The sequence below is a fragment of the Neopelma chrysocephalum genome, unplaced genomic scaffold (genome assembly GCF_003984885.1).
Source record: "Neopelma chrysocephalum unplaced genomic scaffold, ASM398488v2 Primary Assembly neopelma1_69, whole genome shotgun sequence".
Lineage (NCBI taxonomy): Eukaryota > Metazoa > Chordata > Aves > Passeriformes > Pipridae > Neopelma > Neopelma chrysocephalum.
The window spans coordinates 5,264,348-5,276,734 of NW_020897729.1; the positions used below are offsets into that span (position 1 = coordinate 5,264,348).

The following is a 12,387-nucleotide window of genomic DNA, read 5'->3' on the forward strand; positions in this document are numbered from 1 at the left end:
AAATGTACTTACAGACCTGAGGCTGGTCAAAATCTCCTGTGTTTTCTGTTATGGTTCTTTTGAATCATCCAGGCAGCACCCGAAGCATGTGAACCGCACACCTCTGAGCCCTGGCACCACCATAACATGGACACAGTAGTACACGTGGAAGAAGTTCCTCTTCTACTGTCTGCAAAACGGCAGGTGAGCAACATCAACATCACTTTGGGCTCTGGCAAACCCACCACTCATTTAAGCTGAAACCACCAAGTTTCACTCAACCGTGGAAAAAAGCACTGAGTCAGATCAGCCAGATGACTTACATTGACTATTAAGGACAAAGAAATAGAGTTAAGACAGATATAAAATCATACATAAACACAGTAGAAACAACAACAAAAAATATGTTTAATCATAGACTCCCTGAGATTGGAATTGAATTTGTATTTAGGTGATGAGTCACAGTCAGGAAAAGCACATATGGTGTGGGGTTTTATAGCAAAAATCTTGCTGAGATGGTACTGCAGTCAATAGTCTCCTGTACCTAGAACCTCTTGAAGTTTCTCCATCCAACTGTAATCTATATCTTTAGATGTCCATGGTTTCTCTTCAAAACCATTGTTTAAAGCTTGTCAATGTTTTCCTAGTTGGAAATGAAATGGTAGTTCAGCCTGTCAAAATTTTCTGTGTTATTCGGGGAAAAAAAAAATATATATTGTGAGCTGGCAGATGCAATTGCCTTCAAAGAAGTAATGCAGAGTAATAATCTAATGTTACTTTTCTATTATTATTTATCAAACTGTATTTAACTCTGAGAGCTGCTATTAGGATTTGCATTGCTCCCAAGTGGAAGCAGACAGGAAGGCAGAGATTGTCATGCAGTTCCAGCACATTAACCGGTCACACAGCATAACTTATGTCGGCGCGCAGACATAAAACAGACACAGTGCAATCGCTCACTAGTGCCATCGGAGCAGCTAGGACACAACAGGGATACAAATGGACAATTTAAAAACAAATGGCTAATTGAGAGCGCTTACAAATGCTTCCCATGTGGCCTCGAGCCAAGAAACATGCCATCAGAAGAAAAGGATGGGCTGAAGGGTATGTGGTAGAAATGAGCTATCTGGCAGGTGACTGGCAAAGGGGACAGTGTGTGGTGACCACCTGCCAGGTGGACCCTTCATGCTCACCTGCCATAGTAAATAAAGCAGAAGAAAGCTCTGCCTCTGAGGTCAGGCTCGGAGCCCTGGTTCAGTTGCTCTTTTGCAAATATTTGTTGTTCAAAGCCCCAAACAACAGCAAAGTGGTAGCCTGGTGCACCTCACTGAGGAGTTTTTTTCTCCTGAATCCCTGCCAGTCATCAGCCTGGTGACCACCCACTGAAGTGTGTGGTGGCGTGGCACGTGTCAGCGTGTGACACACCAGTTCCATCACAGCCCAGGAGACACGCTGAGTAACCCTCCCTCCTCCTCCTCACGCTCGTGCCTGCATGGGGAGATGCCAGTTTTCTCTGCAGGGTACTGGGAACATCTGCTATCACCAAACTTCAAGTTTTTGCCCGTTAGAGCCCTGGTTTGGGGAACACAGTATGTTGTGTGCAATATCTGGCCACTGGGAGAGCAGCCTCAGCATCTCCTTTGCTGGAGCCACGGCCTGCACACGTGTGTTTGCTGCTGCCTGGGGGTGGATTTTGTGTACCTGTGAACTTTTGGCACAGCCCAGGGACCTCCTTCTGCTTGGTGAGCTGGAAGAATGCCGTGCTTAGCTGGCTGATTTTGGATCCCAGAGCTGCACAGCCACATTTAGATGACTGCTATGGGGTATTTAAGTACAGATCACTGCATGCCAGACACTACTCATCTAGGTGACTCCATCTAATACTTGTGATTACTTGTGACAACTCCCCACATATGACATTGAGGGGGGCTGCTTGCTTTTATAGAAGTCCCAGGTGTCAGAACACGGGGTCTCTCCACCCTGTGCAAAGACATTTAATAGGAAGCATGCCTCCAAGGACAAAAGGTCTTTGCTCCCTCGATAATTTCCATACTGAAGTTCTCCCTTGCTAAATCTCCATGTTCCTTTTGCCAAGTTGCTCCGAGGATATGGGCTGGCTGCTCTACCCGGGCTCAGCTGCCAGAGAGGAAATCTCAGCCGTGACCATGCCTGCTCGGGACAGAGCAGAGAATTCCCTCTCCGCGTCTCTCTGCACAGCAGCAGTGCAGGGATCCCTCTGCAGTGTGGTCAGCAGATCTTTACATGATCTCCTGCTCCAAAATAAGGAGACCTAGGAGCTCTGCAAAGGGTGTTGTTTCCTCATGGGAAAGCTAAAACAACAATAACCAGACATCTGCAATTACTTCTTTTTTTTTTCCAAATAAACTCAGATTACCTGCCTTCAAACCCCTTCCCTTGCAAATGGACCACGAAGAGATGCTGAGAGAGGCACTGCCTCCTCCAGCACCATGCAGTCATGATGCTCGTCAGATGGAGGTGCCTACCTGTCTAAATAATTCAGAATGACTTTGAATTCACATTCACTACTCTGATATCACAGCTGTTATGCACATCTCCATCAAATTACCGCATGGTGAGGTGTTTACTGACATGACAAATCCCTGAATGCAATGGTCAAAAACCTGTCCTGTATCTTACCTGTAGAATTCCCAACGCTTAGGGACTTTTCTGTTCTGAAGCCAACTTCCTTTTCTTTACAGGTATGTTTAGCTGCATTTTTTGTTACTAGACCTATGGCAACAGGAAATCTCTCTGGAGCTCTCAGAAAAGTCTCAGTGATGGTTGCAGAAGGATTCCTATTTATATTAACAGATTTTGTTCACTCAATTCCTTCCCTCTTCCCCACCAAACTGGACCAAACTGAACCAAACCAAACGAATGCTTTGGTTTCCCAAGCTTACAGTGTTGTGGAAAGCCTCACTGACATCTGAGAAAGAATGAGGACTTGACTAGTTTTTCAAAGCATAAGAAGTGGCAGCTGGGGAACTGTCAATGGCTAAAATACCAATGAAATACACATATTTTGGTGCTGATCCTCCAAAAAAAGATTCCTGAGTGAGATACCTTCCACCCAGGAGGAGGTGATTCCTCTACAGCAAGTGACTCATTACAGCACAGTTAATATTAAAGTGCAATCCCTCAAAGGTCTGTGGTTGTAGCATGTGTAGCAGGTGACAAGTTTGCTCATCTATATGACAATCTTCCTGTCTGAATTCTAAAGAACAAAATTCCTAGGAAAGGGTCATTTAAGGCAAGTAATTTCTCTCAAAGGTACCCCCTGTTTGATATAATGATGGTGCTGGTGACCTTACATGTGTTGAAATCACTGCCAGACGCTGGTGGATGAGTTTCTCCCACTGGCAACACTCGCTCTGTGTTCACACCTCTCCTCTGCAGTCCTGAGGCTGCCATCAGCATTCTCTTATTTCCATTTTCTTTTCCTCCCTTTCCCTCCTGCATTTCATTAATCACTCACAAGGTACAAACAATTCCTTCTGTACAGCTCCACAGGACCACTTGGGAAATAAACCCACCCGAAGGCTTGACAAGGCACCTGAATTTCCCATGGCTGGTGTGTAGGCATAGAGATACTGCTCCCTGCTCCCTATTTCTGCAGGCAGACAGGGATGAGCTCTGCTGAGGGTTTAGGCTGACCAGGCACCGATGAGTCCTGTTTAGCACAGCCCTCAGCTCAGGTTAATAAGCCCCACAACAAGGCATGGTGAAAGTCAAAGGCAATGCTAATCAGGAGCACTTGGCTTCCAGCCAGCCCCAGGTGTGGGCAGATATCTCCTCCAAGTGTCTAACCTTGGACCATGACAGTGTTTTAATGCAGGAGAACATTAGCCTGGGGAAAATTCAATTAAAGAAGAGACTTGCAGAAGTACAGGAGGCAGTTAGATAACCAGCTCCAACTGGAAGTTCATGGAAACCTGCTTCCAAGCTGGCCTTTTGGTCTTCAGAATATCTGTTTGGGATCAGATTATCCAACGAGCTGAACACCTATGCAAGCTTTGCAGAAAAGTTCAGCAAATGGGCCAGTTCTCCAAAGAATCTCAGGGTCCTGAGGGCAGCTCTGCTGCCTGAATTCAGGAGTGTATTTTCCCAAGCAGATGCCAGCAGTAATGTCTCATTAGAATAACTGAGAAGTGTGTTTTGCTAATTGGCACTGTAGATGCACTGATATCTGCTTTTGTTTCACTGGAGTCTGATTTTTTGTGATTACACGTAATAGTGACTGCAAGAGGAACTGAAGGAGAGGAGGAAAGGGGCAAATGAAAGAAAAGAAAGGCAAATGTGTCCTTGTTGTGACAAGACAAGCTGTCCAGCAAATCTTACTACAAAGGAGAGAGATTTTGGAAGGATGAGTCTGAGCATTACTGACAATTGTTCTTTCATCATTGATATTTAACTTCTTTCATTCCCAGTGGAGCACTGCCTTTGTCTATGGACTTCAAACCTCTCCTTCCCTTTCCTTCTTTTTTGCGTACTTCCTTGCTCCTCTGGGAGATCCAGTAACTCATCTATTGCTGTCTCCTTCAGCCTGTTCCCTCCAGCAACACCACTTAAGTGGGCTGGTGAGCTACCAGTTCACTTTCAATCAGCTTAGCATCCTCCAGCTACTGTGCAATCCTCTCACATGTGTCTGTATAACCAGAAAACATCTCTGACAGCTGGATGCATCATCCAGATGTGTAAAAGCCATGTGGGGCAATGATCTGGCTGGGGAACAGGAGGCACTGCATGTGTGTGTTGTCTGGAGAGGGTGCAGGAGCAGTGTGGCCAATGGCTGGAAGTAGGAAGGACACCTGCAAAAAGGCTTCACAGGGGTTGGAATTGGGACTGCAAACCTGGGGCTGGGGATTAGTGTGCTTTTAAATGTGTGTGTGCTGCCCTCAGAGATGGTCAGTGTGCTGATGTGTGAGAATAAGGAAAACTTTGGCTATGGCATTGCCCCTCTGCTCTATTCTGGCACGGCATGTTAATCCTGGCACTCACTGGCTGATCCTGTGCTCAGTGGAGCAGCAGCCAGGGTTGTGAGGCACAGAATGGACACCCTTTGCATCCCTCCTCCTTCTCCACTGCCACCACCGGGGAGGAGCCACAGGCCACACTCCTGAAGATTCAAACCCATAAGAGACAATCAGCACAGGTGCCGTTTACCTTTTCTCATCATGTCTGTAAGATGTAGAGCTCCGGCCACTGGTCCAAATAAACATTTTAGAGGGTTGCCCAGTGTTGGCTCTGCTCGCTGCAGTGGGACGATGGAAGGACCTGGGGGAAGAGGGATATTTTTTGTCACTGCCCATCCAACGTGGCAGACCACATAACATCCAGCGTGCCAAATCCCCTGTGGCCATGCCCACTGTGCTCTGAAGATGAACTGTTTTTTAACTCAAGGTGAGATGTAAACTAACGGGGATGAGAGATCAGGGAGTGAGAATGGAGAATAAATCCCATTAGCCCCACTGGTAAAAGGTGAGGCTGGCTAATCAGGCTTAGCTGTGCTCCACACTGCAAAGGATTCACACCATGGGCAAGAAATCATCAGGAGTTTAAGAAACGGTAATAGCTGCATCCAGTGTTCTTACGGCAGTATTTCTGGGAGACAAAATGGCTATTGTTTAAGCACATACACACTCATTACAGGGTTTTGGTTGTTCTGCAGCTCTCAGTACAATGAGGCTCTCAGGGAAGGTGTCTGAATAAGGCACAAACATGAGATGTAAATGCAGCATTTTGTGGAAATGTAACTGATGTGACAAAGATGTCTTTTCCCATGGAGAAATTACTATCCCGAGGCCATTTGGCCAGACCAGTTAGATCCCTGCCCAGGGGTGTCTATGTTTAACTGCAGGGTGTGACACCTACTGCCTTCTCTCAGGGTTTCAGGCCATATTGGACTTGCTACTGAGGCTATGGCTCCCCTCAGAGCCCCTTCTGGTCTCCTCCTGGTTTTAGTGAGGCTCAGTTAAAAATCTCCATTTCTGAGAACTGCACCCTTTCTGTGAGGGCTGTATTTTGCATTATTTCACAGCACAGCACTTTGTGGTTTTAATGTATTCAGATAAAAGCTTAAGGGAAAAAAAAAAGAAATATTCCAAATACCAAATACTTCAATGGTGAAGTTTTTTATACACTGGGGGCCATTCTTTAACTCACTGAAAAATGAAACTGATGGTTGATGCTGTCAGCAGAGAAGGCACATGATCTGAAGAAGTCTGTAATGTCACTATCTACATAATCATGCAAAGGGCTAATTTCAATATTTGCATAGTGGTGAACCAGGAGAATACTTAAATACTGTAGAGGTGGCTGCAGGGGAAGACTGACATGAACAGGAGCCAAAATCCATCCATATGCAGACAGGTGCCAAGGGACTGGGCTCTCCAATTAGAATTAGCCCAGAGCTCCACCACAGGATCCCTGGTGCAGCCCCATGCCAAACTCACACCCCAGCTGGGCAGCTGGCTGGGCCAAACTGGTGGCCCTGTCACCTCCTCCCTGCTGGGATCCTGCTGCCATGCTCAGAAATGCTGTCTTGGGACTGAGATTTGCTTAAAATAAGAGGTGGCACTATTTGACAAAGCTTTTGTACTGCATTTGTGAACAGCAAATTGGACAAGAAGGTGGTCCAAAAGAAGGGAGGAGAAAGGAGGAGAATCTCCCCCAGCCCATTCCCTGACTCTGTGGTCATCACTACAGCCTGAGAGCCAAAAAAGACTCTTCTTTCCTTACAATGACTATAGTTAAGTATTGGGGAATAAACAACAAGATGAAGCACTTCCTTCCTGAAACAACTATAGTTTAGAAGGTGAAGTAGCATCTTCCAGGATCTAACCAATATAGTCACTGACTAAATGTTTTCACAGTGATATTGGTCAGAAATTTCAGTTGTAAGACCTTGGGCCTAATCCTCACTCTGGTAGGTAAGATTTGCACCCATGTTACCTAAGGCAGCACCACAGTGACCACCCAGCTGGTGTTTCTGCACCAAGTCACGCAGGAAGGCTCAGAGCAACTATCCAAGGGCCTGGAGACCAGACTGGATGCTGGACTGAGTCTGTCCCAGGTTGAGTCCCTCAATGCTGAAAAATAAAATTATATATTTGCCACTGCACCCTCTAGGATGTCACACATGAATGGTATGACAGAAAAGCCTGACTGGTTGTGCTGCCACAGTCTGAGTAGTCCCAGAGCCATCAGGAGATGGTGATGAATGCTATTAGAGAGTCTGTTCTTAATTAAGCAAAACTTGTGCACATGTTAGAGGTGATCAGCAGCTTCTGCCACCTGTCTGAGCCTACAGGGACAACCTGGGCAAGACTGCCTGGGCAGGGAGGCAGATTTGTAATGTCCAGAGCAAACTGCAGGAGCACTGCTGGGGTGAGAGCTGGGTTAGAGGGATCTGTCCCACTGTGGGGATGCCAGAGGAGATAAAGGGATGTCTCTCTTCCCACTAAGTTGGAGTGATTTCAGACTCCCTTATATTGCCAGTGCCCTGGAGCAGTCCATATGTGACAACATTAATGCTGCCTGCTTCATTAGTTGGGCAATCCAAGCTAACTACCACTATTTAACACACAATTGCACACCTAATTTTGTGTAAAATTGTAACACTGATGACATCATAGCAGCTACTCCAAAGGTCAGATGTAAGCAACTGAAGCCCATGGTTCCTTTAGGCAGGGGTTAGATGTAAGGTAAGAACCTTTTGTGGACCAATAACAACACAAAGTCCCCAAGACCTCCTTTGGAAGACTTTTGGAGGACACATAACTTAAAACCGTTGCAACCTACATGACCATGTCCTGCCCCACCAGGTCAGTTAACAAACCTCCATGCTTTTCTCCTGCCCTGGGTTAGTCCCAAGGCAGGTTTGTAAACCTTCTTCCTTCCCTACCCCCTCTCTCTTTTCTGAGAAAACAAGTAGCACTACTTCTTTTTTTTTTTTTTTTTTTTCCCACTGCCTCTCCGAGTCAGCTGCTGGCAACTTATTTTTATCATGCAACAAGTAATCAGCCTGCGAAACTCATTACTGCAGGATGTCAGCCTCACACTCAGAGTGTGTTGTGCTATTGCTTGAACAGACGGAGCATCTAAAGTCATGACAATACCTGTTAAAAACAGAGTAGAAGAGGTGCTTCAAGCTGCTTTTTGACTATCAGGAGTCTGTGGGGGATATTCCTATAGGGCAGGTTATCCATAAACTCCCATACTTGATGTGACTTTTGTTAGAGTTGGAACTCTGAGCTTTCTGCCTGACCTTGCCCAAACATCCCTGTCTCCTTCACTATTTGCCTGTGTGGCAAAACACAGTTGTCTCTTGACATGGTTGCCACAGAGACAGGAGACCAAGTTTTGGTTTTTACAAAACGCCTCATTCTTCATGTTTGGGGCTATTCTGAATAAATACACAAGGTTAAAGTGAGAAACACAGAGTAAAAAGCACTCAGTCTCCTACAAATACGTGGGCCTGCGACGCCTACACAGCCTACCTGTGGCTGACCCACTCCTTCTATCCTCCTCTGTTCTTGTCCTCCTCTTGAACATTACCTTCTGATGGATCTCATGGAACTTGCTAGAAAACCTGACAAGATTTACACTTTTCCAGCTATAACAAGATGAAGACTTGAGGTAGTTCTTATAAGATTAGAACTGCTCTGCCCTGTCCTAGAAGTCCACCTAACAGTAACCGCCTGAGAGAAGACTTCAGTGTGAAGAAAACATGCCAGGATAGGATTTGCTTCAATTTTCTCCAAAAAAGGATATAATTCTGAGGGTGAATTGCAAGATCCCTTAGCTGGTACCTTGGGAACTCTGTTATGTGCTCTGTAGTCCTCACTTTCACCCTCAGCTGGCTTCCTCAGGTTTTGGTTCATGTCACGATTGGTATGAAAAGTCTCTTACCTCTAGGTCTCCACATCTATGAACAGACAAAGAGGGATACCGCAGACCATGTTTCTAGATGGAAAGCTGGGTTTTATATATATGTTTGTTGGTAATTGCCTCTGTCTATGTTTATGTTAATCATAGGTTTTCTGAGACCTTGGAGAACCATTTACGGCACCAAACTAATGAGCTTTGCTCCCCTTATGGCATTTCATTTCCTGGGCAGTGTGGCCACTGTAAAAAGAGAAGCACTTGCATTAATTTTACCTCATAAAAGACACCCTGAGTCATCAAAAGGCAACAAAAGCATTCACTTACAGATATAATCACTGATCACCTCAGCTTTGTCTGAATATACCCACATCCAGCACTGCCTGTGCTGAAAAGTGCTCTGGATGCTGGATGCTTCCCAGACAGAGGATTCATTTGAACCCCAAGGGAGGTCTCTGTGAACCCCAAAGTTTTCCTACTAGTCCACATATTAACCTTTCCCAGTGTCACCACACAGCTGCCTGTGCCTGTTCATGGACAGACAGAGCAGCTGCTGTTGAGGAATGGAAGATATTTGATCTCTCTCATGATTGGATAGACCTTTTTTTTGGGGTGGTCCCATCCACCATCACCCATGGGATAAGGAAGAGGCTGAAACCAAGTGTCAAAGGCAACCTGCAAGGAGATGGTCGTTCACTTTGAGGTGAATTCACTGAGTATGGACAATTAGATTTTACGTCCCAATAGGTCTTATGTATGCCTATGTCTGATGATTGCATGTTCTCCTATGGCTTTGATGAGCCAGAAAACAGAGAAGAAGTATTGTGTGATGAAGGATAGGAGAGTAAATAAAGTGGCCTGTTGAATTTTTGATGTAAAGTGTAGCCTGACTGGGGGGTAATCTGGCATTTAGGTGCCTTAGAGCATGGTACAATCTCCCAGGCAGAGTGGTGGAGATAACTACTGTACGAAGACGACCCTGTCTGATTCAGGAGATGACCCAGGGGAGTTTTCCAGTCCTGGTATTGAAAGAATGAAAGAGCTGGACCCAGGACCCTTGTCTGCATCCAAAATGGAAGGACAGCAAGCATAGACCAACAAGAACAGCAGTAAGCTGGCTCACAAAAGAAATGCATCTGCATTAGCAGAAGACAGTCACCACTTAGGGAACGTTTAAGGCTCTGGCAGCAGCAGCTCTAAATTGTGTAGCAGCAACAACAATATCAAATGGTGTATTTCTGCCTCGTGACTGGACTGTGCTCCTTCCCAGGATAATGGGCCTGGTGCAGGGCAGAAGGACATAAATTACTGCCCTTGTTGCAGCATCTCAGGAGCTCCAGCTGCACTAACTGACTAATTCCATTGGCAGATGACCTTGAATTTGGGGTTCTTCATTATGGCAAGGGGAAAGTGGACAATGGGCAGCTGGCGTTAATGTACTGACAAGAGTTTAGGAGGACTGATGGCTAATGATGCTTCATTAATGATTCACCTCTATTTCTGACCCTTCTCCTAAATCTCCCTAGAGCTCAGAGATGAGCTGAGCTCTCCATCTAGATTTTTAGTTGAATGAGGGAGACATCCTGGACACAGGGTGGTCTTGCTGGGCTCCCATGTCACAAGCATGTCTGGGACATTTCATGTCCAAAGGTAGACCATGGGGCTGCCAGTGAAAACGAAAGCTGTGTGTGGAACACAGTGGCATTTGGGTTTGTTTTCAAAGGCAAAATTTCTTCAAATGTGAAGTCATCCTTCACAATTGTTAATTCCCTCTCCCCAGTATATAGAGGAGTAGGAGAGATATTCAGAAAGGCTGAGGTATCTGCATCTCCCTGCTACATGACAATATGCAATATGTTCACACTTCTAAATTAAATATTCCAATGTAACCTCTGAAGCTTCCAGGTTTCCATTTCATGACGTTTTTCGTTCCAGTGCTGACTTTCTGCGTTTTGAAAAAGCTTTCAAGCCTTGGCATTTAATGATGCCTTTCATCCCTAGGCTTCCCCTTCCTAGTACGAGTCTAAACAGCCCACCCAGCATGGCTGTAGACTTTATAGTCTTTATTCTTCCTGATCTTTTTAACTTCCTTCTCCAATTTTCTTTTTTTTTTTTCTTTTTTCCTTTTTTTTTTCCCCCCAGTGCCTCTTCCTATACGTTACTGTCCCAGTGACAATTCATTTCACTCACCTTGGCCACACTGTCATAGTCTTAATTATTCTGATTTAGTTGATTGAAACAGCAACTTATAAAAGAAATTCCCGTGTCTCCCGGTCAGCTACAAGGAGGGAGCTACTGTCTGTCATTGCAAGAGAATCATAACTTCTTTGGTGACCTTCTGATTGCCTTGGAGCAGTCTGACACTACGGCCTCAGCTTCCTCATCTGTACAAGGGATGTGCTTGGTCTCATTGCTGTACCTGCCAGAGGACACTTCCAGGTCATCTCCAGGTAGCAGAGCATGCAGTGAAGAGCCAGCCCTTATTACCATCCTCATGTTTTGGTGCTGGTGAGTTTGCAATCCAAGCACGAGGCAATGCCTCCCTTGGCATGTTGCAGTCACGGGGATCAACATTTGTGAGGAGCAGCTGAGGATAATTGTCCCCTTTGCCTGTCAGGATTCTGCAAACATTTTTAGCTTTCTGTGCTGAATTGGAATTAACGTAGCAAGTGACACATTGGACAAGCACTTTATTCATCATCTCAGCTGCTCTCTGGCTTTGGAGAAGGGCACAAAGTGGCATAAAATGGGCTGGCTTTGGGATGGGGTGCAGCAGTGGCAATTGCGGGGTCACTCCCTTGCAACTCCTATCCAATTGAGCCAAGAGAGTTTTATGGGGAGATCTGCTCTGCCAAAGACCAGGTAGTATTACACTGATGGAGAAGGATCCTGGGGGTAAGGATGAAGGCAGTGAAAGTGCTGCACTACCTCACTTGATGCTCTCCTGTAAATCTTAGCGCAATTCTCTGCCATTGCAGAGGGATATATCACCTTGGGTACTGCACTGCACCAGAAGAGCTATATGGCCCTGGACCAGGCTGGCTGGTTAAGAGCATGTGAGTGACAGTGAAGATGCTCTGTGGCTTGTGGTCATGCCATGATAAACCAGTGGAAAATGGAGAGGGAGTGAGAGAAAGGAGATGAGGTGGAGGCATTGCTTCTCTGCTCCCAGGAAGGTGTTTCTAGCTCTAGCTCCGTGCTGAGATCAGTCTCTTTGATGGTCATCAAGAGGGAATGACCTTCTCTCCAGCTGAGATTTCATGGGTACCTACTTGATTAAATCTTAGACAAGGCTCTTCTGGACACTAAAAATATTATTTTTAAGAACAATTGGTCCCATGGTGGGGTTTGGACACCTCTGACTAAGCTGAAGTGGCTTCTTACTCAGCTCTTATGCCCCTGCACCACTGTCATCTCAGGGACCTGGGATTTACACCCCAAACTGTGAAGCAATAGGGTGTTGGCACTGCTGTTTTACAGGTGATGGACAGAGGCACAGAGGCT

At 45.8% G+C, this 12,387-nt stretch overlaps 1 protein-coding gene across 7 annotated transcripts in view; it reads right to left on the reverse strand.

Annotated features, from left to right (window-relative positions):
• Positions 1 to 12,387, reverse strand: part of KCNMB2 (potassium calcium-activated channel subfamily M regulatory beta subunit 2) — a 143,586-nt gene that overhangs the window by 11,213 nt on the left and 119,986 nt on the right. For 4 of the 7 annotated variants that reach the window (XM_027685688.1, XM_027685693.1, XM_027685690.1 and 1 more), the window contains exon 2: positions 5,164 to 5,274. The exons of the other annotated variants lie outside the window; for them this stretch is intronic. In XM_027685688.1, coding sequence (XP_027541489.1) covers positions 5,164 to 5,274 — 111 coding nt within the window. The remainder of the gene's footprint in view (positions 1 to 5,163; positions 5,275 to 12,387) is intronic. 7 annotated transcript variants of the gene reach the window in all.